The sequence below is a fragment of the Arvicanthis niloticus genome, chromosome 6, assembly GCF_011762505.2.
Source record: "Arvicanthis niloticus isolate mArvNil1 chromosome 6, mArvNil1.pat.X, whole genome shotgun sequence".
NCBI lineage: Eukaryota > Metazoa > Chordata > Mammalia > Rodentia > Muridae > Arvicanthis > Arvicanthis niloticus.
Window position 1 is genome coordinate 90,533,185 of NC_047663.1, and position 27,347 is coordinate 90,560,531.

General features: G+C 47.3%; 2 protein-coding genes across 6 annotated transcripts in view; one reads left to right on the top strand and one right to left on the bottom strand.

Moving 5' to 3' along the window:
* On the top strand, window positions 1-27,124 carry Tmem204 (transmembrane protein 204). Of its 2 annotated transcripts, XM_076937170.1 has the most exons (5): window positions 1-167; window positions 2,196-2,420; window positions 2,918-3,588; window positions 13,401-13,556; window positions 26,370-27,124. In XM_076937170.1, the coding sequence occupies exons 3-5, from the start codon at window positions 3,309-3,311 to the stop codon at window positions 26,612-26,614; spliced, it is 681 nt and encodes a 226-aa protein (XP_076793285.1). In that variant the 5' UTR covers window positions 1-167; window positions 2,196-2,420; window positions 2,918-3,308; the 3' UTR covers window positions 26,615-27,124. The 2 variants fall into 2 exon arrangements, with proteins under 2 accessions (XP_076793285.1, XP_034363382.1); XM_034507491.1 differs by lacking the exons at window positions 1-167; window positions 2,196-2,420 and having other exon boundaries at window positions 2,657-3,588.
* Ift140 (intraflagellar transport 140) overlaps window positions 1-27,347 on the bottom strand; it is an 87,242-nt gene that overhangs the window by 15,640 nt on the left and 44,255 nt on the right. The window lies entirely within an intron of this gene.

Below are 27,347 nucleotides of genomic sequence, written 5' to 3' on the forward strand. Positions count from 1 at the left end.
GAGTTAGGCTGTGGAAAGAAATCACATCTGTACTTCATCAGCTTACAGGCGCCTGGATGAGAAGCAGATGCGGCCACAGAGGGAGCTGGCTCTGCCATGGGCCTGCTTTCTGGGAGGACCTACACTCAGCTGGATCTGATCTGAGTGAGCAAGTGGACCTGATCTGAGTGAGCAAGTAGGGGACCAGCGAGGCTGAGCTACACTTGTAATGCCCCTCTCTCCTCTCCTCTCCTCTCCTCTCCTCTCCTCTCCTCTCCTCTCCTCTCCTCTCCTCTCCTCTCCTCTCCTCTCCCCTCCCCTCCCCTCCCCTCCCCTCCCCTCCCCTCCCCTCCCCTCCCCTCCCCTCCCCCTCCCCTCCTCTCTCTCTGTCTCTGTCTCTGTCTCTCTGTCTCTCTCTCTGTGTGTGTGTGTGTGTGGTGTGAGCACAGGCATGCACTCGAGAACCTGTGGTGGTGGCGGTGCAGGGCTGGGGGCAGGGGCTAGACAAGCATGCAGCTACAGTAACAATGTAAGGCCTGACTCAAGACAGCAGGAAGGTCACCCTCTTCCTACCAGCCACAAGGAGCTTTGTATCTCAAGAGTGGACCTCCTAACTCTATCTTCCCCTGCCTATCCTCCCATACTGATAGGCAGATGGTTTAGGGCACAGACACCTGGAGGTATGGCAGAAGCTCCTAGAAGCACAGGTTGGGATCAAGCCCCCCCCCCCCCCCCAGCTCAGGAAAGTTAAAAGAACTGGTGCAAGATCATCTCACAGCTCTGAGATGCCCACACGTGTCCTGCAGCCTTCAGGACCAGCTGTACGAAGTCGAGGCAGAAGGATCTCATTAACTTGGGAGTTAGAGAACTCTTAAAACAGCTTCCTGGTTCTCACTGGAAATTAGCCATTTAATAACTAACTACCCAAAGATAATTGGCTTAGTTAAGGAGGGAAATAGATGTTCTCTTAACAGAAACTTTGGGCGATCTCCCTTTCAGATACTTCATCTTTGAAGGGTTGTGTAGGAGATGTTGCACTGTAATTCTGCCTCTAGGGGGAGGCACAGGCAGAAACAATGGCAGCTGTGCTACTTAAGTGTCTTCGGAGTCAAAGCGTGAGCTGAGGGCAGATGGCACCCCACACTGCTTTTCAAGTTCCTCCTCTTAGAACATACCCCATGGAGAGGCTGGGCCCAGAAAACTGGAATGAAGCGTAAATTTCCTTCAGACCCAGACCAAGGAGAATAGGAAATATAAATATGCCACAATGACACGGACTACAAACTTGAGGGTAAAGTATCGCACAACCCCTCAGAGGACTTACATGCTCAGGACTGATGACAGTCAAAAGGCTGGGCAGAGACAGAGTCTTTGCCTTTTGGAATGTAAACTTATGGAGTGCCAGGAGCCTGACTATATATGGGAATGTGTGATTGAAGGCAGCAACACTAGGAAGTATGGGGGGGTGGCCTAGCATATCAGTGCATGAAGACAGGACAGGCCAATTATGACCTGTTCCGGCCAGTGCACTAGTCAGCACCAGACTGGGTACAAATACTGCCCTGGTGCGTGTGCTTGAGATGGCTGAGACAGCCCACAGCATCTATATTCTTGAGTCCATTTATACAGCTCTGGAACCCTGGTGGGAGGCTCTGGAGGTGGGACACAGAGTCTCAGACCTGGGGGTACTTTTTATCTACGAGAGCTGAAAGGTTATGAGGAGATCAAACGTATAGTCACTCTGTCCAGCTTCAGGGGAGCGATCGCTATGTTAGTCAGCAAACCTGGCTGCTCAGAAGCCACATTAGCTATCCAGCCTGTACAGTGACACTGTTCCCTCCCAGAATTCCACCTCTTCTTGCCACTACAAGAACAACCCCTGGCAGAGTTACCTCAAGTAGGGGCCCTTCCTTGTAAGGTCTGAGCACACCTGAGGTGAATGGGTCTCTCTGTCAGCAGATGGTGGCCTGCCTCAGGTGCCTCCACACCCTACTCTGTCCTGCCATTCAGAGGTAGAAGAACCCCAGTAGAGAGGAAAGGTGGTAGACCAGTGGTTGTCAACCTTCCTAATGCTGCAACCCGTTAACACAGTTAACACCGTTCCATGTGTTGTGGTGACCCCCAACCATAAAATTAGTTTGTTGCTATTTCTCAATTGTAATTTTGCTATTGTTATGAATTGTAATGTAAATATCTCTGTTTTCTGATGGTCTCAGGTGATACCTGTAAAAGGGTCATTTGACCCCAAAAGAGGTCATGACCTACAGACTGAGAACCACTGCTGTGGACATTGGGGATTCAAAGCACTTATCATGCCTTGGGCAATGGATGGATGGATGGACAGTTGGACACCTAGTCCCTTAGGATTATGTCTGCCTGTGATGTCTGTAGCATTCCCTGGTCCTGGACCTAGCACAGCTGGCTAGGTTTGACGGCAAAAGGTAAGAAGATGAGTGTCCTGGCTGGCATCCCTGACTATTCCTATGGGACAGGAAGATGGGGAGGGGCAGCCAGGGGTGGGCTGGAGCAGGCCTCTGAAGTCTCCCCAGGCCTTTCCCATCAGGAAGCACATCCTGTTAGTGTCTGGCTCTGTGGCAGGGCTGCTATTTGTTGCAGTTGGCTACGCCCTCCTGCTCACCAAAAACAGCCTCAAAAACAACCATTTCCTCTCTGCTGAGAGACAGGGAAACTGGAGCTCACACACATACGCGCATACACACGTTTCCTTGTGGCAGGCGGTCTGCTTTTCAGGATCTGCCATTTGTGGCAGAGGTACCAAGACGGAATAGGCAGCAGAGAGGTGGCCAAACCCACACTGCTTCCACAACCCTGCTCCTCCATCAGACTGGCTCCCACAGCCCATTCTGAGGAGTGTGACCCAGCTGATTCCCACGCTGTGCCTGCCTCCTGAGTTACTGTCCGTTTTCCACTGTTGTAGGCAAGAGGCACTGTGGACACAGCCTCCCTGGCCTCTGTTCCAAAGAAGACGCCCACTTACAACTCTGGATTCTCGCTGGTGCAGCCGGTGCCCCAGATTTCTCCCTGGAATGGGTCTTGGGGAGACCAGCTTCAGCACAGGCTTGTCCCTGCTCCAGGCTCAAGAGGCAGGATAAGACAGGGCTGTGAGTAGCTCGCTTGGACCAGTCCCATGGGCTTGTCCCGTACCTCCGACATTCTCATGTGCCTGGCTGGAGCTGCTGCATAGCTTCCCAAGGATGAGTGGCGATGTTCTCTAGCCACCCCTAGCAGCAGCTTGGCTTTCTCTGGATGCACAGCGGCTGACTGGGACTTGGGACTTTCTCCGAGATAGACAGTACTGGCAGTCAGATATGACTGTTCAGAAGCTTGTGGCCACAGCTGTGCTGGTGGCCCTGGTCTCCCTCATCCTCAACAACGCAGCAGCCTTTACCCCCAACTGGGTGTACCAGACGCTGGAGGATGGACGCAAGCGGAGTGTGGGGCTGTGGAAGTCCTGCTGGCTGGTGGACAGGGGTAAAGGAGGCACAGGCCCTGGGACTCGAACTGGGCAGGTGGACACCCATGACTGTGAGGTGCTAGGATGGGGTTCTGAATCAGCAGGTTTCCAGGAGTCCCGAGGCACCGTCAAACGTAAGTCTTATTTTTCTGTCATCTTCCAGTGGTTAGGTGAGGGGAGGCTGTGCCCATCCTGGGGATGGTGGCAGGGAACCTGCGCCTCCTGCCCACCCTGAAAAGCAATGTTACAGAGCTCCACTGTTGAGCCTAGACTCTGCCTGTGGCTTCCTTCACAGGGAGGTTACTTCATGTGGCTGCAGGTTCTTTCTCTGCCACTAGACGTGGCTGAAGGACGAAAGATCGGTATCCTAATCAAATAATTTTTCCTTGGTTGGAAATAAATATTACTAATGAGTAAAACAAGAAGTATAAGGACATGTAGGTGAGTTCTTTCTTAATTGCTGAGGTGGTCAGGGCCTCTTGGAAAGTGCAGAAGACTCTGGCTGGCATGTCTGGGAGACCAGAGGAGGCACATGACAGCAAAGGGCCACCCCCATGGTGGCCTTTTCCTTTCCCAGCTCTCTTGTTTTGGGGTCTATATACTACCCTGGGAGTTGGGAACTTCATTTTAAATAGCACGCAGGTTTGAGAGTACAAGAAGAAAGAGTGCATAAATATGAAGATGCTACCTAAAATAGACAATTCTGTTGACATGTGAGTTCTTTCCTGGTAACGACCCCCTAAAACAGTTAAGAGGTCTGGCTAACAAGTGTCCAGTCTCCTACAAACTGCCTTGGAGGCTATAGGTCAGGTGGCGGCTGTCGGAAGATGACGTTGATCTTAGAAAGCACGAGACGTAGGTGGACATCTGCTCAGTGTTAAGGGGACTTCCTGGAAATCCTGAGCAATGTGTCCAGTGCAACCACCTCGGCCCTGTTCCTGGCCAACAGAGAGCTTGCAGACCAGGTAGGGGAACACCATCCCCCTCTCATGAGCAGAGGCACCCAAGCTTACAAATGGAAGAACTCAGCCCCTTCCCTTGGGCCTTGACAGGCAGGGAGCCCTTTATTGCGAAGATCAAAGATGAATGCACTCTAAGGAACTAGATGTCTTGTGGGAGGTCAAACGTCTGAACGTGGATCTCTGTGATGTGTCGGTGGAGAGCTCTCCCTGTACATCCTATGACTATTCTGGCTAAGCAGGAGACCTAGTAACCTCGAGGCTCCCCTAAGCTTCTCACATGGGCCGTGGCTTTGCCCAGCCCTGGAAGCCTCAGGTCTTCTGGGTGGGGCCAGGTTTAGGCAGGAGCTCCTGCCTAGTACTTCTCACTAGGCTCTGAAAACAGCCAATTCCAGACCCAGACCGTTCTAAACCATAAAGATTCTGAAGAGCCTGACCATCCCTTGCAGTAAGTGCACACTCCTGCCTCCTTTTCCTGCTTTTTCAGCTCCAGCAGATCATCCCAGGAACATCTGTGCAGACATCTGTTCTTCCCACTCTCCACCTTCTGAGGCCAGGCCTCTATAACTTCCTCCCTGCCCACATCTATGTGATACATGGCAGCCTCAGCTGCTCCTGCCCTGAGTGCCCCTCATCTTCCCTTTTACCCGTGCCTGAGGTTCCCACCTATTTAAGCCTACTGCTCCGCATAAGATCCCTAGATAATTTAAAAATAGTTTCCTAAGCTGGGCTGGTGGTGGATGACTGTAATCCTAGCACTCGGGTACTGATCCAGGCTACCCAGGGCTACACAGTGAGTGTCACAAAAAGAGAAAAAAATCCTTTTGCAGTTAACATGGCATGTGCAGGTAGCTGATCCTCAATGAATCTGAGCAGCAATTGCCCTTCAACCACCAGAAAAATCAGAGACGCTTCTTGATAATAAGTAACAGGATGAAATTTTGGAAAACAGGCTGGATGGGTAATTCTGGTTGCTAACACATTCTAACACACATTGAGACTGAAATGCAATAGAACAAAGCAGCCATAAGTCAGCATTTCCTGAGGGAAGCTGGTCCCTAACCCTCTGGCTTGGGACAGGGCTGTCTGGCTGCGTGCCCAGGAGCTTGGAGGGAGGGCTGCTGCTGGTCTCTTCCTCTCCGTGAGCTTCGCTCCCGTTTGTGCCGACCACTCTATCTCAGCTCACACACTTGCTCTTCTTGGACAGAGACAACAGCAACTACAAGGCCAGTGATGCCTGATGCCCCACCCATGTGCACCTATATCCCCAGCCTACAAGACTATCTGCTACCATCTAAAGTCAGACTTGTGACCAGCCTTGAGACTCTCAAGCAGGACCCTACCATGTCACTCAAGTGGTTCTAGAAATCAACCCTTTGAGGGGCAGCTGCTCGAATTCTGCCATCTAGACAGATGGCACTGGGGTAACGTCCTTCATGCCTGAGCAATGACACTTTACAAAACCCTCCAGTGCACATCATGGGCGTATCAGTCTGTGGCACATAGGACTATGTGGCTTGCTCACAATTTTATTATGAGAAAGGGCCTAGGGCATTGGGGCAAGACTACAGGACAGGCCACTTTTAGCCTTTCCAGACATCACTGTTGGGGCCATGTGACAGGATCACCTGCTATCTCTGAGTTGTGAGTTCTTGCTTGTAGGACACACGGAGTTAGAATCACTCTGTCCTTTTTGGCTGCAAACATCCAAGGGACCTGTCTGAGATGCAGACTGAGCACATGGGCCATTCTGTGATATTCTAAACTCTGGTCTAAGGGCTCTGTGCTCCCAGATGTCTTGAGAGCACTGGATAGGAAAGTGGTTTGTCCAGGTCAAGGCTTTGCCATGTCACACTGGGGCCTCCCCAAGTGAGTCATGGGGATTTTTCTACCAGTTAGCCCTTCTGTTATGTGGTGCCCAGGGCTTTATTACTGACCAGGGAGTCTCTTCCTTTAGAGAAGCTGGGAGCTAGAGGCCAGGCATCTACTTGATTAGTTGAGCCTAGTGTTAGCCTCGCTCTCTGGTGCTCACTTTCTCTGGCTTCCCTTTTACAATCTGTGTTCTTGGTCAGGGATCTGCAGTCTTTTGTCTGAACTTAGACTACACATGAATAATGGACGTAAGGTGTTGAACCCTGGCACAGATCAGCTGGACCTCCATGCTGCCCAGGGATATCCCCCAACTCCTGTTTCTAGGAGCATCTCCATACACCCTTATACCATGACAGACATCAAGACAGGCTGGCTCGCTGGACACCTGGACAGACAGACTGTTTGCTTAGGTATAGTTATGCCATGCTCTGAGACATCTTGTGGCTGCACACACAGGCAAAAACAACAGATGACAAGCCAGATGGTGGCCCTGTGGCTGGAGGTTAGTGGCATGGCAGAGAGTGCTTCTTTCTCACAGGGTGGGGCTCTGCAGTACTCTGTGTGACTCAAGGGAGTCTAACTCAGGCAGAGTGAGTGACTTTGCAGAGCTGGTCATGGGGTATGGTGGAACTCTGAGCTCAACCTGCCAAGAAGACAGGAGTGAGGAAGACAACAGGAGAGGACAGAGGACAAGAAAGGCCAGCAGTCAGTCTGCACTCTCTTCCTGGCTCCATGAGCCAGTCTGAGCCTTACCACATGGTTTGTGCAGGCCCCTATGCAAGCCACTTGGGTCTTTCTCTTTCCAAACAGCTCTGTCATTTATTCAGCTCCTTCGGCAGCTTTTGAGATGAAGCTCGGGATGCCCATTGTGCTGTTTCTGTACTGTTAGCATTCAACATCACATTTCCACACTTTCCCAAGCCTACTCTGCTTTAAAGCAGCAGAGTCTTTGGGTGGTTACATTAAGTCACAGCTTCTTAAACTGCTGGCATGTTCCCATAGGGAGTTGTATGGGGTGGGGGATGAGGAGGTCATCACTAGAAATCTGGCAATTGTAAAAGTTTCTAGATCAACAATCAACAATATTCTGAATGTTCAACATGTTCAAAGTTGATTCAGAATCAAATGGATAATGAATCTGAAGTGTTCAGGGCAGGGCTCACCTGTGTTGTTCTGAATACCTCACTACAGCCTTGGCCCTGAACTCACAATGTGTGCACGTGGCTTTCTCGTGCTTTGTGCTCTCACACCACACAGTGTCAGGGCTGCTGCCTCAAACACCTCAGCTGTGATTTGAAACTTGGAACAGTATAAAGGGCCATGGCTTCACTACTAAGTTTCTTGCTCTTACAGAAACATAATTGTTTAGTAACAAGTAAGGAATTTAAATATTTTTCCTACCGTCATATTCCTCAGCATGCATGTATCGAATTGATCTATCCTTGGAATTATTATAGTAATTGATTTGTTTTCTTTTTTCTTTCTTCTTTCTGAGACACGGTCTCACTATATAGTTTAGCTGGTCTTGCTATGTTGACCAAGCAAGCCTCAAACTCAGAGAGACCTGCCATTCTCCTCACCTGGAATGCTGGGATTGAAGGTGTATATAAGCTCACTGCCTGCTTTTCCTCTTTTATAATGTTTGATTTGATGACTCGAGTTTCATTAAAACATCATTAAAAATTTTTTTTTTTAATTTAGGCTTCAGACAGACTTTTAACAGTTTCTGAAACTGATTTAACTATACTTCTGCCACCTCACACTATGTGTCCATGTGACACACCCACATGGTAGCTCCCAACTGTCTATGACTCCAGTTTCAGGAGATCTGACACTCTCACACTGACATCCATGTGGGCAAAATGCTGATGCATATAACGTAAGAATAAATATATCGTTAAAATAAAATAAAAATATAGAGTCGTCAAGATGGCTAAGTAGGTAAAGGCATTACAGCCAAGGCTGACAACCTGAGTTCCATCCCTGGATCCCACATGGTACAAGGAGAGAACCAGATCCTGAAAGTTGTCCTCTGATCTCTACACACCCTCTGTGAATTCACATTATTTTACTCCCAATAAATTAATGTAAGTAAATAAAAAGTTATGAAATCAAAATCTGAAAACTGAAGGTGTTCTACATCCTATAGTATGAAATAGTCAATCATGATTTGATTCTTTATCAAACACATTCATCACATTACTATGCAGTTTGCTTTTGTCTTTAATAAATGGTAAAATTATATGTATACCAAAATTACCTTTAAAATATGTTTATGATTTATTGTCAATAAATTCTTGGCTTATATTCCTATTTTACCTACCTATATACCTCAGATATGCAAAACATTTCCTAGGCAAAAAGTGGTTCTGAGGTCAGGGAAGATGGGACACCTTTAATCTCAGAACTTGGGATCTCTATGAGTTCAAGGCTAGCCTGATTTACATAGGGAACTCTAGCCCAGCCAGGGCTAGCCAGGTGGTGGTGATGTACACCTTTAATCCCAGCATTCAGGAGGCAGAGGCAGAGAGATCTCTGAGTTCAAGGACAGTCTGGTCTACAGAGCTGGCTCAAGGACACCAAAAAAAAAAAAAAAAAAAACGAAAGAAAGAAAAAAAAAGAAAGAAAGAAAACAAAAATAATAAATAAAAATTTAAGAGGGTTTTAAGTGAGAAAAGTTTAAGAAGCTGTGTTATAGGCTAGAAGGGTGGCTTGGTGGTTAAGAGCACCTGCTGTTCCTCCAGGGGACCTGAGATCAACTTCCTGTGATTCTGGCTCACACCTCCTATAGTTCCAGGACAGGAGAATCCCATGCCCTCTTCTGGCTTCTGTGGGCACCAGGCACACACATGGTGCACAGATATACATGTAGGCAGACACTTATATACATAAAATAATAAATTAAAAAAAGAAGCCCTGATATACGGAGTAAAAATAACTATGCAATGGTCAGGGAACTTGCTTGGAGGGCCAGATGCTTCCCATGAAAACACAAGACCAGAGTTCAGAGCCCCAGCATCATGTAAATACCAGGCAGTGTAGTGGCCAACCTGGAGTTCAAATGCTCAAGGGTCAGAGAGAGACAGAGGAGTAAGCTGGAGAGCTATGGGAGCTCTTGGTTCAAGCGAAGAGACCTCAGTATATAAGCTGGGAAGTGATATACAAGGAAGATACTTTATGTCAACCTCGGGTCTCCACACACATGTACATACAGATACAACCACACCCTACACTTACATGTTCCAACACGGGTGAACATGCACACACCCCATATATATGCAATACATACACACACACATATATATATACACACATATATATATATTGCATATACATGTACATATAATAAATATAATGCAAAATAAATAAGAAGAAGCTCAGCCACACCAAAAATTCTAGGATACAGACAACAGAGCACTGTGAAGAATGTAGGTTAGTGCCGGTAGTCAGAAATGCCTTTCCAGATTACAGAGGGAGCCTTGTGGAGTGCACACCGTCTGCCAAATGAACAGGACACACTGCAGGAGCACACAGCATTGGGCTAAACCTCCTGCTGTGTGTGGCTAGCTGTAAAGGATGAAGTTGCAACCAGCAAATCAGAAGAGGCAGCCACTAGATTGACCACTATCAGAGCCATCAGGTCCTGAACAGCCCTGCGCCTCAGAAAGTCACACCATTCTGTGAGTCCCATAGCTCAGGGAACATCGTAGCTGCCCCTGGCGCTCCCAGTCCCTCTGTCGCTCTTCCTCCCTCTACATCTAGAGTCCAAGAGCACACTGGCCTACTTTAAGCTATGCCTCTACCTGGGAGGATATGTCTGCTTGTTTCCTACCAGGAATCTTAAGTTGTTGAACCGGAGTTCATCTCTTGTCCCTCATTACATTTTTTAGATTTATCTTGATTAGCATGCACACACATGCACATGTGCAGACACATGCATGCCATGGTGCATGTGTGGAGACCAGAGGTCGACTTTTGCAGGTTCATTTTCTTCCACCTTTCTGTAGGTATCAAGTTCAGGACATCAGGCTTTCCTGGCAAGTGAGCTCAGCTGCTGATCAGTGTTGCTGGGCCTACCTCATGCCCCTTCAAAGCAGCTCCATTAGGGTCTTTAGTGATCTGCATTCTGGTTGTTGTAACTAAGGACTAAAGAACATAACTTTGAAGTCACCAGAAGCAGGGCCCTCTGGAGGCTTGCTGTGAGTAAAGCAGGAGATAAGTGCCCAACCTGGAAAGGATCCAGTCAGTGGCAACTGCTGACCCAGCAGCATCTCTCTCTGATAGACATGCTACCAGATCCACCAGCTGCTTGGATTGTCCAGTAAGCTTAAGATTTTGTACAGCCATAGAACTCTTCAGATATGCAGATGGTATACAAGACTCACTGGGATGAAATCTGCTACTCCCCACTGGAGGTGGCAAGTTGGAAAAGCCTGGGAGCTCAAGGGGTCCTCGAGGTCTAAGTGACAGGAGAGTTCTCCACAGAGGAAGTAGCTTAAAATACAATGGGCATGACAGGCTAACCCTGGTGGCAGGAAGTGGCACAAAAACCCTGGATGACTCTGTGACTCTACAGCCTAAATAGAAATGCGATCCCGTAAGGAGCATGAGTCAGACACCATCCAGCATGAAGATGGGGCAGGGCACACAGGGGCCTAGGCAGAGATGACAGTCACGTGGCAGAGCACCCCAAGAGCAAGTCTGTGTTCAGTTCATGGGACAAGATGACTTCTCTCAAACTGCCATAACAGTCTGAAAAAGGACTGAAGGAAAAAGGACGCAACTTTGTGGTTGCCAGTGTGGGGTTTTAATTAATTAATTTTTTAGCACCATCTCATACGCTTACTGGCCCAGCACGTACCCTTCACCTGTATGGTGGGTGATGGCTGGACAAAGTTTCCAAGAACAGAGAAAGGAACAGAGGTCTCTGGCCATTTGGATGAGACAGACTTCCTCTGTGAATTCCAGTCTCATAGGCCTGACCTAGATGGTCATCCACTGGACTGGGGCATTAGAGGCGGGAACACAGGAGACTTGAGAATCCGCCTTTACTGTGTAATGCAGGGGAAGCTGGGAGGGAGGGGTTTCAGGGATGGGTTGGAGCAGAGAGCAGAGGAACAGAGGAGCAGTGAGGTGCCCATAGGCGTAGGGCAGAGGTACCTATCATGTGCTCAGACATATGAACCTACATGAGATGAGAAGAAAGGCAGACACCCAGCCTGAGGTCTTCAAGCTATTTTGTAAATTTATATTGCATTTCAACAATATAGATCAAACCAAACAGAACTGCCAGTATTGACAGTAATGGTTCAAAGTTACCTTCTAGCCATGTAAAAGCCCTCTGAGGTGAAGCAACCTGCCCCTCCCTTGGGATGCCTTTCTCAGTCTTTGTGAGAAGTGGGACAGTGGGACAGATCTTCAGGTCTCTGTAAGTGGGGCCTTACTTGCTGGCTCACATGAAAGAGGCTACCTAACCTGTGCAGGAGATGGCCAGCCTCCATCTCTTCCCTGCCTTCAGAGGAACCCTGGAGTGAAGGTTCTTCAGGGATCTTGGAAGGTTGTGCTTTTTTTGCGTTCAGTTTTTGTTTCTGATGATAACATTTGTTATAAGCTAAATCTGAAAACCAATCTTTCAAACATGGGAAGAGTAGCGCCTTCGTCTTCCAGGCCTGCTTTGAGCTGTGCACTGACTTATTTGCAACACATTTGTGAATCAGAACTTCCTGATTACTGCTAGACCGCAAGACATGGCAGCATGAGGCTGGGCTATGGTGTGCTGCTCCTGCTGTGTACATCCCCTGGGTTCTACAGTCTCCACTAACAGATTTGCTGTTGATCTGGGGCAAACCAGCCTGTTTATGTCAACATTCAGTGTACCCCCATCTCATAGTATAAGCTTTGGTGTGACATTTCATTTGAGGGAGAAACAAATTTCTGGGCCAGAAGTGCTCTGTCTACAGTTCACCAACCATACTCTGACTTACCCATCTTTTGAGAACAGGGTGTGGGGCACGGAGCAAAAGACAGGGAGGCAGGCACAAGGTTGGAACACCACTCTGGCTGCTGAGAGGGCAAAGGGCTAAGAGATAAGTGGGATGGGGCCTGGGTTCAGCAGACTCAGTCTGGCTCCTGCTCTGTCCATTGACGGTAGAGAGCCCAAGTGAAATCTCTGAATGCTGAAGATCTAAGTCTTTTGCTCATAGGAGGGAGAGGTAACAATGGTGAGTTTTCAAGCTGGGTATGGGTACGCCTTTAATCTCAGCACTTAGGAGGCAGAGGCAGGGGATCTGTGAGTTAAAGGCCAGCTTGGTGAGCCAAGGACAGCCAGGGATAAGTAGAGAGATCTTACCAAACAAAACAAAACAACATCAAACAAACAAAAACAAAAACAAAAAAACCCACCAAACAAAAAAACCCAAACCAAAATAAAACCACTGTTGAGTTCTTGGGTGTCTGATTGGCTAACCGGGGACAGCAGCTGAGGACCTAAGCAAGAAACCCTCTGTTGACAGGACTTCCCCTTCTAGCTTCAATTATAACATGGCACCTGAGTGAAAAAGGAACATTTGTCCCATCAAGACTCAAACCAGGGCTTGGGCAGATGGTTCAGTGAGAGCAAAGTGTATGCTGTGCAAGAAGAGAGTGTGGATCTATGGAAATACAGAATCAGTGCGACCCTATCTCAAAAAATAAGGTGGAGAACAACAGAGAAGACACTTGATCTCTGGCTTCCACATGCACACACATAAGCAGGTTTAACACCCCCCCCCCGACACACACACACATGTACCATGGTATACACATACACATACCACACACATAGAAACTCAAATCACACAGCAGAATTCCAGCCTAGGTGGAATGTGACCACTGCAGTTAAGCTAGGGGGCTCTTAAGTGTCTGGCGAGAGGACAGGATAGCATGAAGACTCCAGAGTGGGTAAGGGGCTTGCGGAAAGTTCTGTTCAGAGCTGTCTGTATTGCTTTTCCAAAGGTCCAATAGAGGCCCATAAAGGAAGTGGCTATCACTGAAAATGAGCATGGGCCACCCTGACTTGGCTCTTCCCTAAGTGGCTCACATACTGACCACCTGCCTTCCCTTCTTTTGGCCCACAGTACAGTTTGACATGATGCGTGCTTGCAACCTGGTGGCCACAGCCGCACTTGCTGTGGGTCAGATCACCTTCATCCTTGGGCTGACGGGCCTGCCCCTGATGTCACCAGAGTCCCAGTGCTGGGAGGAGGTAATGGCTGCTGCATTCCAGCTGGCAAGTAAGTACTCAGGGCAGACAGAGTAGCCACATTGTGGCCCCATAAAGCTGGCAGACCTTCTGGGCCCTTTTGATATTATGGAGGGAGAGTACCCCAGGGCCTTGGGTGGCTTGAGGTACGATTCCAGGTTCTAGCATACTGAAGTAAGGTGTTCTGCTTTTCTGAGTCTACAGAATCTGTACCACATTTACCCTTCTGTATGTGAGCGTGCTTCTGATGCCAATTTGATGAAGCCATCTGGGGAATAGTTGGCTTATGCTGGGCAGAGATGGGAGACAGCTTTAGCCTAGTCCCAGCCTGCCCAGCTTACAATTACAACAGAAGGTGGGCTTTGTTTAAGTGAGGCTTCCTGGGGCCCAACTTAGGCTCAGCACAAATTCTTGCTCATGACCAGTGAGAAGCTCATGTAAGCATGTTACATCAAGTCTGACTGGACAGCAGATGCCTAACCATGCCCACATACATTGCTCCCATCCTGGCTGTAACAGAGACACAGACCATAACCTGACTTTGCAGGCCACTGGATTGTCAGAGAGCAGAGCTGTGTGCAAGATTAGATATTGTGGAAGGGCTAGACTGGTGGGAGAAGCCACAGCAAGTGTCCGACCGTGACCCACCACCACCAGTGATCGGGGTCCCACTGCTCCATCCTGCGGGCTCAGAGCTGTTAGGATCACGAACAAGTTCAAGCTTCTTGCAGCTCACTGAGGATGTTAGCTGTGTGGCCTAGAGACAGAACTGAGGGGCACACAGGTGCACAGGAGCAGAGTGTGGGACATTCTTTAGTCCACCTTTCCTTTTTGGTCTAGAATGCCAGCCATTCCTGGGGTCAGTGCCCACTCCTGACGGGGAAACAGCAGGAAGTCTGAAGGGAATCGTTTTAGGAATAACAGATCCTGGGCTTTTGTCTTCTTTGAGAATCAGTTTCCAGAATGAGGCTGACTGGTATTTATGTGCTAGAGAACGTCTGGGGGAAGTCAGGAAACCCTGCTACCCTGAATGCTAAGAATAGTATGGTGGAATGGTCCTGGGAAAGTCACTTCCCTGGAGCCAGTCAGAGGCAGGAAGGGGTGGAGGTGGGGGTTTGGGAAGGTTGTGAAGTCTCCGTGGAAGGACCCAGGGCTCAGTGACAGAGGAGCTGGAATTGTATCCTGGTTCTACTGGTGTGAATGTGAGCCAATCACTGAAGCAGCTGCAGTTTACCCGGCTGCAATGCAAGATTGTCTCTGTGACTCCCACTGGATATGAGACATACAGATGTGACTGGGGGTCACTCCTGCCCCTTCCTGCCTTCACCACTGAGAGTAGAACATGGGCATGTTTATAAAAGATTTGCACTTTACCCTTTAATGATCAGACACATAAAACAAACAGTTCTCCCACTAAAGTGATAGCCTCTACCATCTGAATCCATCCTCGAGAAGGAAATGGAAGATTTTGAAAACATCATAGGAAAAGTTGAGTTTTAAAAGACATGGTGCTGGGAATGCAGGCCTTGAATCCCAGCACTCGGGGCAGAGGCAGGCAGATCTCTGTGAGTTCAGAATGAGTACCAGGTCTGCCAGAGTTACATAGTGAGACCCTGTCTAAACCACCACCCTCCCAAAAGATAATAAAAGACATTTTAGTACCAAAAAAGAAAAGAACAGAACCATAGTTCTTTTGTTGTTTATTTTTCTTCTCAATAGTTCCTGACTGAAGAATAACTACTTTAGTGAGAGAACCAACCTGATTGCAGCTTTTCTAACACTGACAACCTAGAAACTCTTATCTGGAGGCATTAGAACTTATGTATTTTACATCCAAACACTCATTGAAGAAAACTCAAAATGAGAAAAAACTTCCATTAATTGAAACTCAGTTGTCCTTGGCAGTCTTGGAGGGAATTTATCAAGGGCCTCCTGAAGGGGTTCTGGGTTAATACACTTCTACTTTGAATATTTCAAGGCCAGCACAACCTCTGGAAAGGTTAGACCATCTCTGTCCAAAGACTCCCCAACAGCTGGAGGGCATCGGAAAAAGCCAGAGCAATGAAGACAGTGGGCCCTGGGGCAGTTTGGGAAGCTTCTCATGCCTCCCGGGCTGCCTTGTCCCTTTGGCATCTGACTATCACCCTGTCGGGTCTGTTTTGCCCAAAAAGGAAATGCATTTGGCCTGTTTAGACTGTTTCATTGACAAACAGTACAGAGAGCAGCTATGTGCCTTTCTTCTATCACACTGCTAATTTTAGAGCTGGGTTTTTTCCTGTGCTTGGGTCTGTTTTAAAGCCAGGGAGAGACTGTGGGGCGCCAGGATGTCCTGTCACAGGACGAGGAAACGCCTGCTATTACCTGTTGTCAAGCGAACCCGAGTCCCAGTGCTGGGGCGAGGTGGGTGGGCAGCGCGAGAGAGAAGATGCTAATGAAAAGAGGAAAGTCTGTGGAACTGACTGAGGAGGCTGGGAAACCCTGGAAACCAGCAGAAGCAACAAACTAAGGGGTGGCAGCCTCCCCATCTGCCTGTGTTCTCATGTACTGATAGCCCTATATCTCTGGGCACCAGTACCAAGTTCAGCACAACTCTGGGTTAGTAAAAGAACCATCCCTCCCCCAGAAAGAAATGCAGCCCTGAGGGACTTACTCAGCAACATCAGGGACAGCCATGGTAAGCTGCTGTTCTCATGGGCTGTCAGCTGTCTTGTGTGGTTTTACCCTTATAGATTCCACCAAGCACATGCAATGGCATTTCCAATGTCTGCTAAGGACTTTCCAAGTCTAAGTTTGCTTTACCTGGAAGCTGGAAAGGTTCCTTCATGACCCTTAACCCATGTGCCCTCAACAATACCTGCTCACTCAAACGCCGTGATAGCAGCTGTGTATCTCTCAGGGAGGCAGGTCCTAAGACAGAAGTACCCACCAAAGTCCTGGGGAGACAAGGAGGGGAGGTGGCTCTGGCAGTCTCTAGGCAGTTCTATATGGGTTGTCTTGCTCTGTCTGCTTTCTTCTCTTCCTATTTTCCCTTTCTTGGCTCTCTGTGGTAACTAGTACAGCACAGGCTTAAAAAGGTCAGGCTTTCCCACTGTCTCCTCCCCAAGGCCCAGTAGTGTGATGATCGGCTGACTGTCAGACCATGCAGATACAGTATACAGAACCCTCTGAGCCCTGTGCAGAGCCCCTGCGCACGCATGTCCCCAGCAGGAGGCTCTGTAATGAGAAGCTAGCCTGAGCATTTGGTTCTGAGTATTAGGTCTGGGTGCTGTCGTTGGCCTCCCCATACAAGTCCACACTACAGAAGGTGCTGTGCACGGCCCCTGCTCTGCTCTGTATATCCTTTCCACTTCCTCTGTCTTTATTTTGCCTCTTCTCTTTGGCTGCATCTTTTTTTTTTTTTTTTTTAAATGGTGCTAAATAATGAGCTTAGGTTTCCCATACGCTAGCAAGCACTTTACCACTGTAGATCCCCAACCTCCTGTTATCTTTATTATGTAGCTCAGGTTGGCCTGAAACTCTCCATGTAGCACAGGTGGAAGGAAAGTAGCCCCCTGACTATGTGAGGCAAGCACTCTGTTAGGGGAATGAGCTTGTGTGGCCTCTGGCTCTTCACTGGCACCAAGCAGCATCTGGAGCAGGGAAAGGAGCTGGGGTTGGTTCACAGCTCTTAGGAGGTGCCTCAGCCCTACATGGATGTCAAGGACTTGCAAATTCTTCAGGTCCCAGCACATGCCTGAAATGTACCCACCTTTGCATGTCCAAAGGGCAACTCCTCTATCATCAGTACAGCTCTGTTGCCTAAGGAGTCCACCATGAGGGCACTACACACAGGGTCAGGCTGGTGAGGTCATCACTATACCCTTAGTTATGTGTCACTACTGATCCATGCACGGCTTATAGCATCCTCCCTGTGGAATGCCAAGCTTAGAAAGTTCTACAGTTTGTTCTGGGAGCCAGAGAGATGGGATCTGGAGTTCTCGGAAAAGACAATGTGTCATCTTGAAGGCCATGCTTCTTATCTGAATTTTCCTTTAAAAGCCCCTCTTCTACACCCATTAACATTATAGCTTATATAACCCATTCCAAATCTCTTTGGACAATGGCAGTATATAGCCAACAAACCAACCAATCAAACAAACAGCAAACAAAAAGTCCCAAACACAGCATACAGACCAATTTGTCTTCCTGATGCCCAGGGATATCCTGGGGAAAGGTAGGTTATGTAAGTTATTTCATAATTAATTGCTTTATTCAAAGCTGCCTTCATGGTAGAATCCTTTCTCTTCTCCAACATGTATATGTGTGTGTATGTATGTGTGTGTGTGTGTATGTATGCATGTATGTATATATGTATGTATGTATGTTATATATGTATGTTCTGGCAACTAGGCCCAGGGCTTTGTGCATGTAAGACAAGTACTTTATCACTAAGTTACACCCTCAGCCATTAAAAAAGTAAAACATTTTTTTTTTCACTTTATGTGTTTTGAGATGGAGTCATGTTAGGGGGCCCAGGCTGGCCTAGAGCTCTCATGAAGGCTTGGAACTCACTAGATAGTCCAGGCTGTCTTCAAACTGGATGTCTTCCTGGCCCTAGCTTCTAAGTGGTTTCTACAAGCATGCAACACCACACCCAACTTCAGCCTTTAGCTTTTTGTTATGAAATTTAGGTTGGTTTTCAATTTGCTGTAAAAGTTAGGTTAGCTTCAAACTCACAATCTGCCTGTGTTCCCTCCTGAGTGCTGGATTACCTGCATGCTCCATCACACTTAGTGAATAAATTTCCATTTATGGGAGCTTACCAACAAGCCCAGGCCTTGTGCAATCAGGTTGTATTTCTCTGAAGCTGGCGTCTGCACTTACCCAGTTCTCGCTGCCTTTACTGTGACTTTTGCAGCTCAGACTTTGCAAAGTCCATTGACAAAACGTTACAAAACAAGTCATGCACTACTAGCCAGTGGATGTTAGAAGACTTTTCAACACTGGGCTCTGAGTTGTTCTTTATCTCTTGGCTGAGCCAGCCAACCTTCCCCAACAACAATAACTCCCCTTACCCCAAACTATCAGAGCTTCTCCTGTGTCACTAATAATGGTTTCCTTCATCCTTTCCTAGTAACTGTAAGCTTTCTTCTTTTAATGGCAAGACTTAACAGCAAAGTACTTTTGATTAGACTTTGCTTCTTTATCTGGTCCTCAAGCACCACCCTGCATCCTAGGTATACCTCATCTTTCCTCCCCTTCTTCTTTACCCAATCGGGCCATTTGGGAGCTTTAGAAGAACATGATCCCTTGGTTCCTCAATGCTCTGGATCCTTTCTAGTAGAAAGAATCATTTGGATAAAAAATCAGGCTCATGTCATGTACTGCTGGGTCTCTTAACACAAGGGATTGAACACTAGTGATGGAAGAGGTAGAAGCCTGGCTTGCTCATCTTCCCTCATTACACATGCTGGCTACACATGCTGGACATGCCAAGGCTGGCAGTGTCTGCAACTGACTCTTTGACAGTATGTAACTTAGAAGCCAGCCATGTTCCCTCTAAGGCACCGGCACTTTGCTTACTCAATAGCAGAGGAGCACCAAAGGTCAAGCCCAGTGTCTTTCCTCTGATGCCACCTGTGTGTATGTTTGATAGTCATTCCAAAAGGAAGACCTTGTGACAGAAGCTTAGGCCCCAGGAAGAAGGCAGGAAGGAAGAAAGAGAGGAAAGGGACGCTCTCCACTGTGCTGGAATTCACACCGCCCTCCGCTGGCCAGCGTACAGGAAGAGGCTGTTTGCTTTGGCAACAGGACTTCATAGAGATGGAACTGATCCCGTGTGCAGAACACAGCGCTTGCTGAAGCACTTCCCTTTAGTAGGTTTCTGGACAGGCTGATTACATCACTGAGAATTTGGGGGAGAGAAGTCTTCAGGGGAAAGGATACTGAGGAGAAAGGGAACCTCAACTTAGGGGTGATAAAAGAAGGAATTCTAAGCCAAGAGCTAACCTTGGCCTACTCGAGGCCATCCATACCTCTCCCAAGCACAGAGGCCCCACAAGTAGGAGTTAACCTTATTTCAGAATGTCTGTAGTGCACTGTGCTGAGCCAGCTGACTTCGGGTGCCTTTTCACAAAGGACAGGGGCTCATGTGGCAATGCAGTGAACTCAGGGTGCTTCACACCTCTGCTTTCTCATGTTTTATTTGCTTTTTATTAATGACATTGAATAAAGGGGTGATTTCTTTCTATCATCTCTTAGTCCATAATGTCCTATCTGTTGGTTCGGGGCAGGACTTGTATGGCAGCCAACAGCTGGAGCTGGAGGATGCTAACAGCTGTGACTGTTACAATGTATCAGGTCTCCTCTCTGTAGGACCTGGGCTGGCCTTGGTACACCTAGGTCCCTTGTGGAGATTCTCTATAGGGCTCCATATTGGGAATGGCAGACTTTTCCATTTCCCCCTTCTATATGTGTTTTAATGTTGTCAAAGCTGATTGACAACAGAACTGAAGCTCAAACTGTATACATAGAACGAGTGATCTGTAAAATGTTTGCTTTTGTTTTTCTTTCTTTCTTTCTTTCTTTCTTTCTTTCTTTCTTTCTTTCTTTTTTTTTTTTTTTTTTTTGGTTTTTCGAGACAGGGTTTCTCTGTGTAGGCCTGGCTGTCCTGGAACTCACTCTGTAGACCAGGCTGGCCTTGAACTCAGAAATCCGCCTGCCTCTGCCTCCCAAGTGCTGGGATTAAAGGCGTGCGCCACCACCGCCCGGCTTCTTTTTTTTTTTTTTTTTTTTTTTTTTGAGAGAGAGGGTCTCTCTATGTAGCTCAGGCTGGCCTGGAACTCAACTTCCTGTCTCTGCCTCCCTAGCACTGGGATTGTAAGTGCATGCCACCACATCAGTATCTAGTATGAGACATTATTAAATAGTTACGTTTTTTCATAGAAAACAACCTAGACTTTTCCTTTCTACTTTTTTTTTTAATATGAAAAATCAAGTAAGGTACAGCCTCTAACTTTCACTCCAGTGAGAAGTGAGACACACATGGAACTCATCCAGTCTAGCCCCAGGTCACATGGTGCTGGGTTTCCATGACTACTGATAAAACAGGTGAAGAGCTGTCTAGCTCACTTTGTAAAGAGTCTATCAGTCAGGTTCCATGCTTATCTATGTGCGTGTGAGTGGGTGTGTGTGTGCGCCACATGTACTTGTTAGTGTGGATGTGTTCTCATATGCCTGTGTGGAGCCCTGAGGTCTATATTAGTTGTCTTTCCTCATCATTCACTTTTATTTTTGAGACAGGATCTCTCAGTGAACCTGAAGCTCCTCAATTCAACTAAACTGACTGTCCAGTGAGCTTCAGGATCCACCTGTCTCTTCCCTACCACTCCCCCTTGAGGTGGGTTACAGATATGCACCACCATGCTGAGTTTGCTTCATTCATTCATTCATTCATTCATTCACTCACTCACTCATTCATTCAAGTACCACCATTACCCAGGTTTTTTTTTTTTTTAAACATGGGGTTTCTGGGGCATCTTAACTTACATCCTCATACTTGTATTGCAGGTTTTTGGCCAACTGAGCCATCTATCCAGTCTAGATCTACAGCTTTTATCTTCCAACTTATATTTCCAAATACAGAGTGCTCTACCAGGTCTCTTATGCACATGTCAACTTATATCTCTTTAATTAACTTATCAACACGATGAGTGTTCTTTCATCATCTCTGGTGTTCCTGGAAATGGATACATTTTCTGAAACTTTAGTTTGTGTACACAATAAATAATATAGCTAGTCATGAAAAGATCCCTTCAATAGATCTGTAAAGTCGCCATCCTGGAACAAAGCATTAGCCGCCTGTGAGCTCCAGTGCTAATCCCTGGCATGGTCCTTGGGAATCTCAGCCCGTGGTGGCTCCAGTCTCCTGAGACTAATTCTGATTAGCTTTAAGATCAAAGTAGCTGGGTATCAGGGCACATGGCTTTCATTCGAGCACTCAGGAGGCAGAGGCAGGCAGATCTCTGAGTTTAAGGCCAGCCTGGTCTACGAGCAAGTGACAGGCCAGCCAAGGCTACACAGAGAACCCTATTTCAAAAAAAAAAAAAAAAAAAAAAAAACCCCAAAAAACCCAACAAGACAAAAACAGAAATAAAATCCTGCAGGGTGCCAGCTCCATCGTGGCCTTTACTCAGCCAGAGGCAGCAGGTCACTGAAGAGCTTAGGTGGGCACACTCCCTTTCCTTCTTTTCCACAGGCTCACACCAGCCTATTTTGTTTCCCATTTGCTGTGATTTGCCTCGAATTACTTATTTATCAAGTAGTTACTGACAGTCCTTGGTATTTTGGAGTATCCTTGGTATCCTTGGGTTATGGCACTCCCAGACACGGGAGATAGAAACAAAAGGAGGAGACCAAGGGATGGACACAACGCCTAACTCAATCTCTCCCAACCATGAAGCAGCAGGGGCGAGGGGGAGCTATGGGTGGCAGGGAAAGAGGTCTCAGGACAGGCAGGGCTGCCAAGCTGAGGAGCAGAGGCATCAGGAAGCCATGAAGCATGCTATGCATGGGAAGACCTAAGTGTTGCTGGGTGACTGAAGTCAGAGCGTGAGAGGAGGCATCTAATGATCAATGTCCAAGGCAGTGTCAGCCAGCACTTAGAACATGGAACTGTAGAGCAGGTCACTTGCTGCAAACCTAGCAGCAGAAGTACCTGTTCCTCAATCTGTTGACATGGTTCATTGTGACACACCCATACAGAGGAGTTAAAGCAGGCATGACTCCTACATGTGTGACAAACTGACCACAAAGACCCTCACCCCAGGTGACCTTTGTGCACTGGTCCAGTAACACCAGATTTTCTTGACAATTTTAGAGCTTGTGTTTTTTACAAAGATGCAGCCAAGCCTGTGTTTGAACTGTCCGGAGGGACTGTCTGTATGTGCTCTTGTGCTGTCCTCCTAGGCACCACATCTGAGACTTTCTTCCCTTCTCTTTGCTGAAATGCAGTCCATGTTGGGCTGTTCCCTGTGGGCCCCTCTTGAGGAGGCTGATTTGAATTCTAACAACGTGAGTTTCATGTTATAATGCTCCTGGGAGTGCAACCGTGAGCCCAGTGCCATACTACACCGTTCCTGCAAGGCCTTGATGATTAAAGCAGGTCTCTTCGCCCTGCACGTGCCAACACTTGCTGTTTTCTCCCTTGCTAACTTTCCTAGTCACATGAATGTATATTAGTCCTGACCAGAAGGTTCAGAGTCATTCAGATTTTCTAAAAAATCAAAACAGGTTTCCAGAGAAGACTTTTTTTTTTTTTTTTTGGTCAGGCAGTCTAACCAAAAGGGTTAGAACAGAACAGCAAGGAATACACAGAGAAACCCTGTTTCAAAAACAAAACCAAACAAAACATGCCCCCACCCCCCAACCCCAATCCAAACAAAAGAATTAATTCTTTTATAAATATTTTTAAACATTTGAAAATTATGTGCATATATGTGTATCTATACACTTACAAGTGAGTGCAGGCACTCAAGGGGTTAAGAGAATACTGGACCCTGGGGGCCAGAGTGGCAGGCATTTGTCAGCCACCCAACATGAGTACTGAGAACTCAGGTTCCTGTAACACTAGCATTCTTCTATCATTCAACCATCTTTCCAGCCCCAAGGAAGCTTCTTGTAAAGGGTTAGTTACCCTCAGTCTCTTCCTTCTTACACATCAGTGACACAAACCAACCCCAGGACAAACAAAGGGTTGTGTGAGTATCGGACCCTGCTTGGTAGTTCACCCTGAGGCTATGGGAGCCAGTTAGTTCATCTGTTCCATTTTGATGAAGGGTATCAGGGATGTTAACCTGGGGCCATTGAACAAAATGTTAAAATTTTGTGCATATGTGTAGTGAAAACATGTGTGTACATATGTATGTGCAGGTACACTTGCCTGCATGTACAGGCTAGAGATTGAACTTGGGTATCTTTCTCTACTGTGCTTTATCTTTTTTTTTTTTTTTTTTTTTTTAAAACAAAATTACTCTGTGTGTATGTGTGATGTGTGTTTTGGAGTGTGCATGGAGAACTTTGTGGAGCTGGTCTACTCTTTCCACCTTTCTGTGTCTCCCAGGGACTGAATGACAGTTGTCAGGTTATATCACTGGGAGCAAGTGTCTACCCACTGGCCATCTTACTGGGTCCTCCATCTTATTTTTTGAGACAGGATCTCTCACTGAACCAGAAGTTGACTCTTTGGTTAAACTGGTTGGCTAGTGTGTGCTTCTCTTCTTCCCCGGAATTCATCTGTCTCTATCCCGTTACAGTTTCAGGCTTCTACTGCCGTGTCTGGCTTTTATATGGGTTCTGGGAATCTGAATTAAGGTCTGCATATTTGTATGGCAAGCATTTACCCACTGAGCCACCTCTCCAGCCCTATTGAATTTTACATGTTTCTTAGCTGCACAGATTGAAAGGGAAACTTGGAAAGAGGAGAGCAGGTGGGTAGATACTTGGTAGTGACTGGCTCCTGCTGATTGGGCAAGTTTCTTCCTACTTGCCTACCCTGTTGGCATATTTCTTTCTGTTTGCTTTTGCTTCCTTAGGCTTTGTATCCATCCTTGCTTATTATTTATTGTCTCAGAAGACAAGCTGGCAACCTCTGTGCCCAGTCTGCCTCAATTCCAATCTTTCCTCTGTCCCAAAACAAGCATAAAAAAAATTCCTTTTGCTAGCTGGGCAGTGATGGCACACGCCTTTAATCCCAGCACTTGGGAAGCAGAGGCAGGCAGATCTCTGAGTTCCAGGTCAGCCAGGGCTACCTAGAGAAATCCTGCCTCAAAAAATCAAAATCAAAAAGAAAACAACAACAAAAAAAAGACAAAACCAGAAATTCCTTTGGCTGGTAAACATCCCCAAAGACAGAGAACAGGAGAACACAAAGTATTTCTACATCCATTAACAAAACCAGAACAGCAGCTTTACTGACATGGACGTCCACAGCGTGAAGCTGCTCCACAGAAGCCTCACTCTGCACTGGTACACAAGTTGCCTCTAGCAAGCAGGTGGAATGCAAGTGTGTGTGTGTGTGTGTGTGTGTGTGTGTGTGTGTGTGTGTGTGTGTGTATCCTAGAACTTGCTCATTAGATCAGGCTGGCCTTGAACTCAGAGATTCACCTGCCTCTACCTCTGTACTCCTGAGTGCTGGGATTAAAGATGTGAGCCACCACAGCCATCTTGGCATGCAAATTTTAATAGTATTTTCATGTATGAAAAATCTCACAAGGTACTACAATCAACAAGGACATGAGTTTGTATAGCTTAGGACAAGATGGAGGAAAGCAAACTCTGTTCTCCTCCTGGAAGGTCCAGTGAGGATGAGATCAGAGTCACCACGTTTTAGAAGTCAAAGCTGTTATCCTCCTGTCCTTCCAGTCTTTGTCTTTCTGTTCCCGTCATTCCTGTCTCTTCTTGATGCTGCTCTTTGCTCTGGGATGGACAGGGCCATCATGAGTAGGAAAGTGGTGGTGGTTTTCTGAGTGAATACTAAATAGACCTACAGATGTCAGTATGCACGGATATAGAGGGATCGCAGCTCTGGGAGGGGGTATGGATGAACCTTAGCGGGCAGTGCTTGATGGGAGAGTCTGGTGCTTTGCATGAGAAAGACAGCTAGATAGTTGGAGGAGGGGGTGCTGGGGAAGAAGTGGGCTTGGTCTGTTTTGTCCTCCTTTTCCCACCCTCTGTTTCTGCCCTGCCCTTTTCATCTTGATCCCACAGCTGAGCTAGGTAGGGCCTGGTGAGTTCCTGTAGCTCTCTCCTGGGGCCAGCTTCTGGGCAGCACCATGGCATAGCCTCTACTCATCTGACCCACAAGTCTCCCAGTGCTGCCTTCTCTACCAAGTAGCTGTATCCTGACACCCTAGTTGGTTGACACAGTAGGGGCTGAAAACCAAGATTTTCCCATTACTTATCATAGGAAACTAACAAGATCAAGCCCTTGTCATTCCTTAAGAAAGGAAGTGGTGAGAGCCAGACCTGGTCAGTACTCAGGAGGATGAAGCAGGATGATGACCCAGAGTTTAAGGGTAGCCTGGGCTACACAGTGAAAGCTAGTCACACAAAACAAGTGGACAAACAGTAATCAAGACAGCTGGACTAGCTGGTAGCTCCCGAGTCACCTCTCCTGCCCTGCACAGTGTCACGTTATAGAGGAGGGAAGGCCCAGGAGAATAACAGCAGCACAGTAAGGTAAGGCAGCTAGAGAGAAATGCTCTTGAGAAGTGAAAGAAAACCAAACATTACCAAAACCAGACCTGAGCCAGGCCCCTACCTGTTGGCCCCGCTTGCCCCAAGTGTGGGCTCTAGGTTCCTTGATAGGAGAGGGAACCTCTGCTCCCTCTGGCAGCAGAACCATGGGTATAGAAACTCCCCAACAGGGATTTAAACCAGCGGATGACAGTCTGTTTCTAGATAAAATTTAACAAATATCTGTTTTTGCTTCAAATTAAATTAAGCATTTATAAAAATCAGAGATAATTCAACTTGCTTTAAGGAAATGATAGTTGGTTCTGGCTGGGCCTAGGAAGGCTGCCTACCAGGTGAGGGGACTGCAGACAGCTCTACTGACACTAAAGAACAGGCCTGATGTCCAGAGGTTGCCAGGACAGGCCCCTCTGCTGTTTGTCCTCCTGCAGCCACTCAGATGCAAAGCCTGAGTGTAACCTCCAGGTGCAAAGGCTGCAAGAGATGAGCAGACTGACACAAAGTCGCTCTGCACTATCCTAGGAGGGTAGTGTTGGAGGGCAGGGACACAGTGTGACTCCTAGGGGCTCCACCTCAGATACAAGCTTCTTAACCTCTCCTTTCCTTCCTGCAGGCTTTGTGCTGGTCATCGGACTGGTGACCTTCTACAGAATTGGTCCGTACACCAACTTATCTTGGTCTTGCTACCTGAACATTGGTGCCTGCCTTCTGGCCACCCTGGCGGCTGCGATGCTCATCTGGAACATTCTTCACCGGAGGGAGGACTGCATGGCACCCCGGGTGATCGTCATCAGCCGTTCTCTCACAGCACGGTTTCGCCGTGGCTTGGATAATGACTATGTGGAGTCTCCATGCTGAGAGCACCCTTATGGGGACTTTCTCTATGAATAACCACTATAACGCTGCCGTAGTCTAGAAACCGGTAGACTGTTCCAGGCCCTGCTTGTGCAGAAGTGTGGGGCAAGTCTGGGCTACCTATATATACATATGTATGATACTCATGTACATTTATTATGTTACATATGAATATATTATGTGTCTCTGTGTCATTGTGTCACCCTACTTCTGACACGATCTTCCTTGGCCAGCATAGCATGGCTTCACATCATGCGAGTTTCAAAGGTGGAAACTAGAAGCTGAGGCAGGGAAGGAGGCAGTGTGGGGCACCTTGCTCCCCACCTCCATTTGGGGTTAATTTATTCTGCATCTGCTAGGATGGTATCCAGGAATCTTCATGAAGGGTCTGACAATCCTTGAATAAAGCAGACCTTAGAACAGGTGGTACCGGTTTCACGCCAGAGTCAGGTTAAGAGTGTACGTTTTACTCCTGATGATTTGTCTAAGTTAAAATAAACACAAGCCTCTGAACTGAGTCTAAAACTCGTGTTTTATTTACTTTATCTCCACTCTTTTCTGAGACTTTTGTGGGATGACCCTAAAAAAGGGCTAAGAAGACCATTAAAGACCCCGAGGAGGCACATACCCTAAGTCATGGTTGGTGCAACCCTAAAGTCCACATTCCGCACCCTGAAAACTGGCCTGTCACAGCAGAGCAACAGGTGGAACCAAGGATGAAACCCATTAGCTTTTC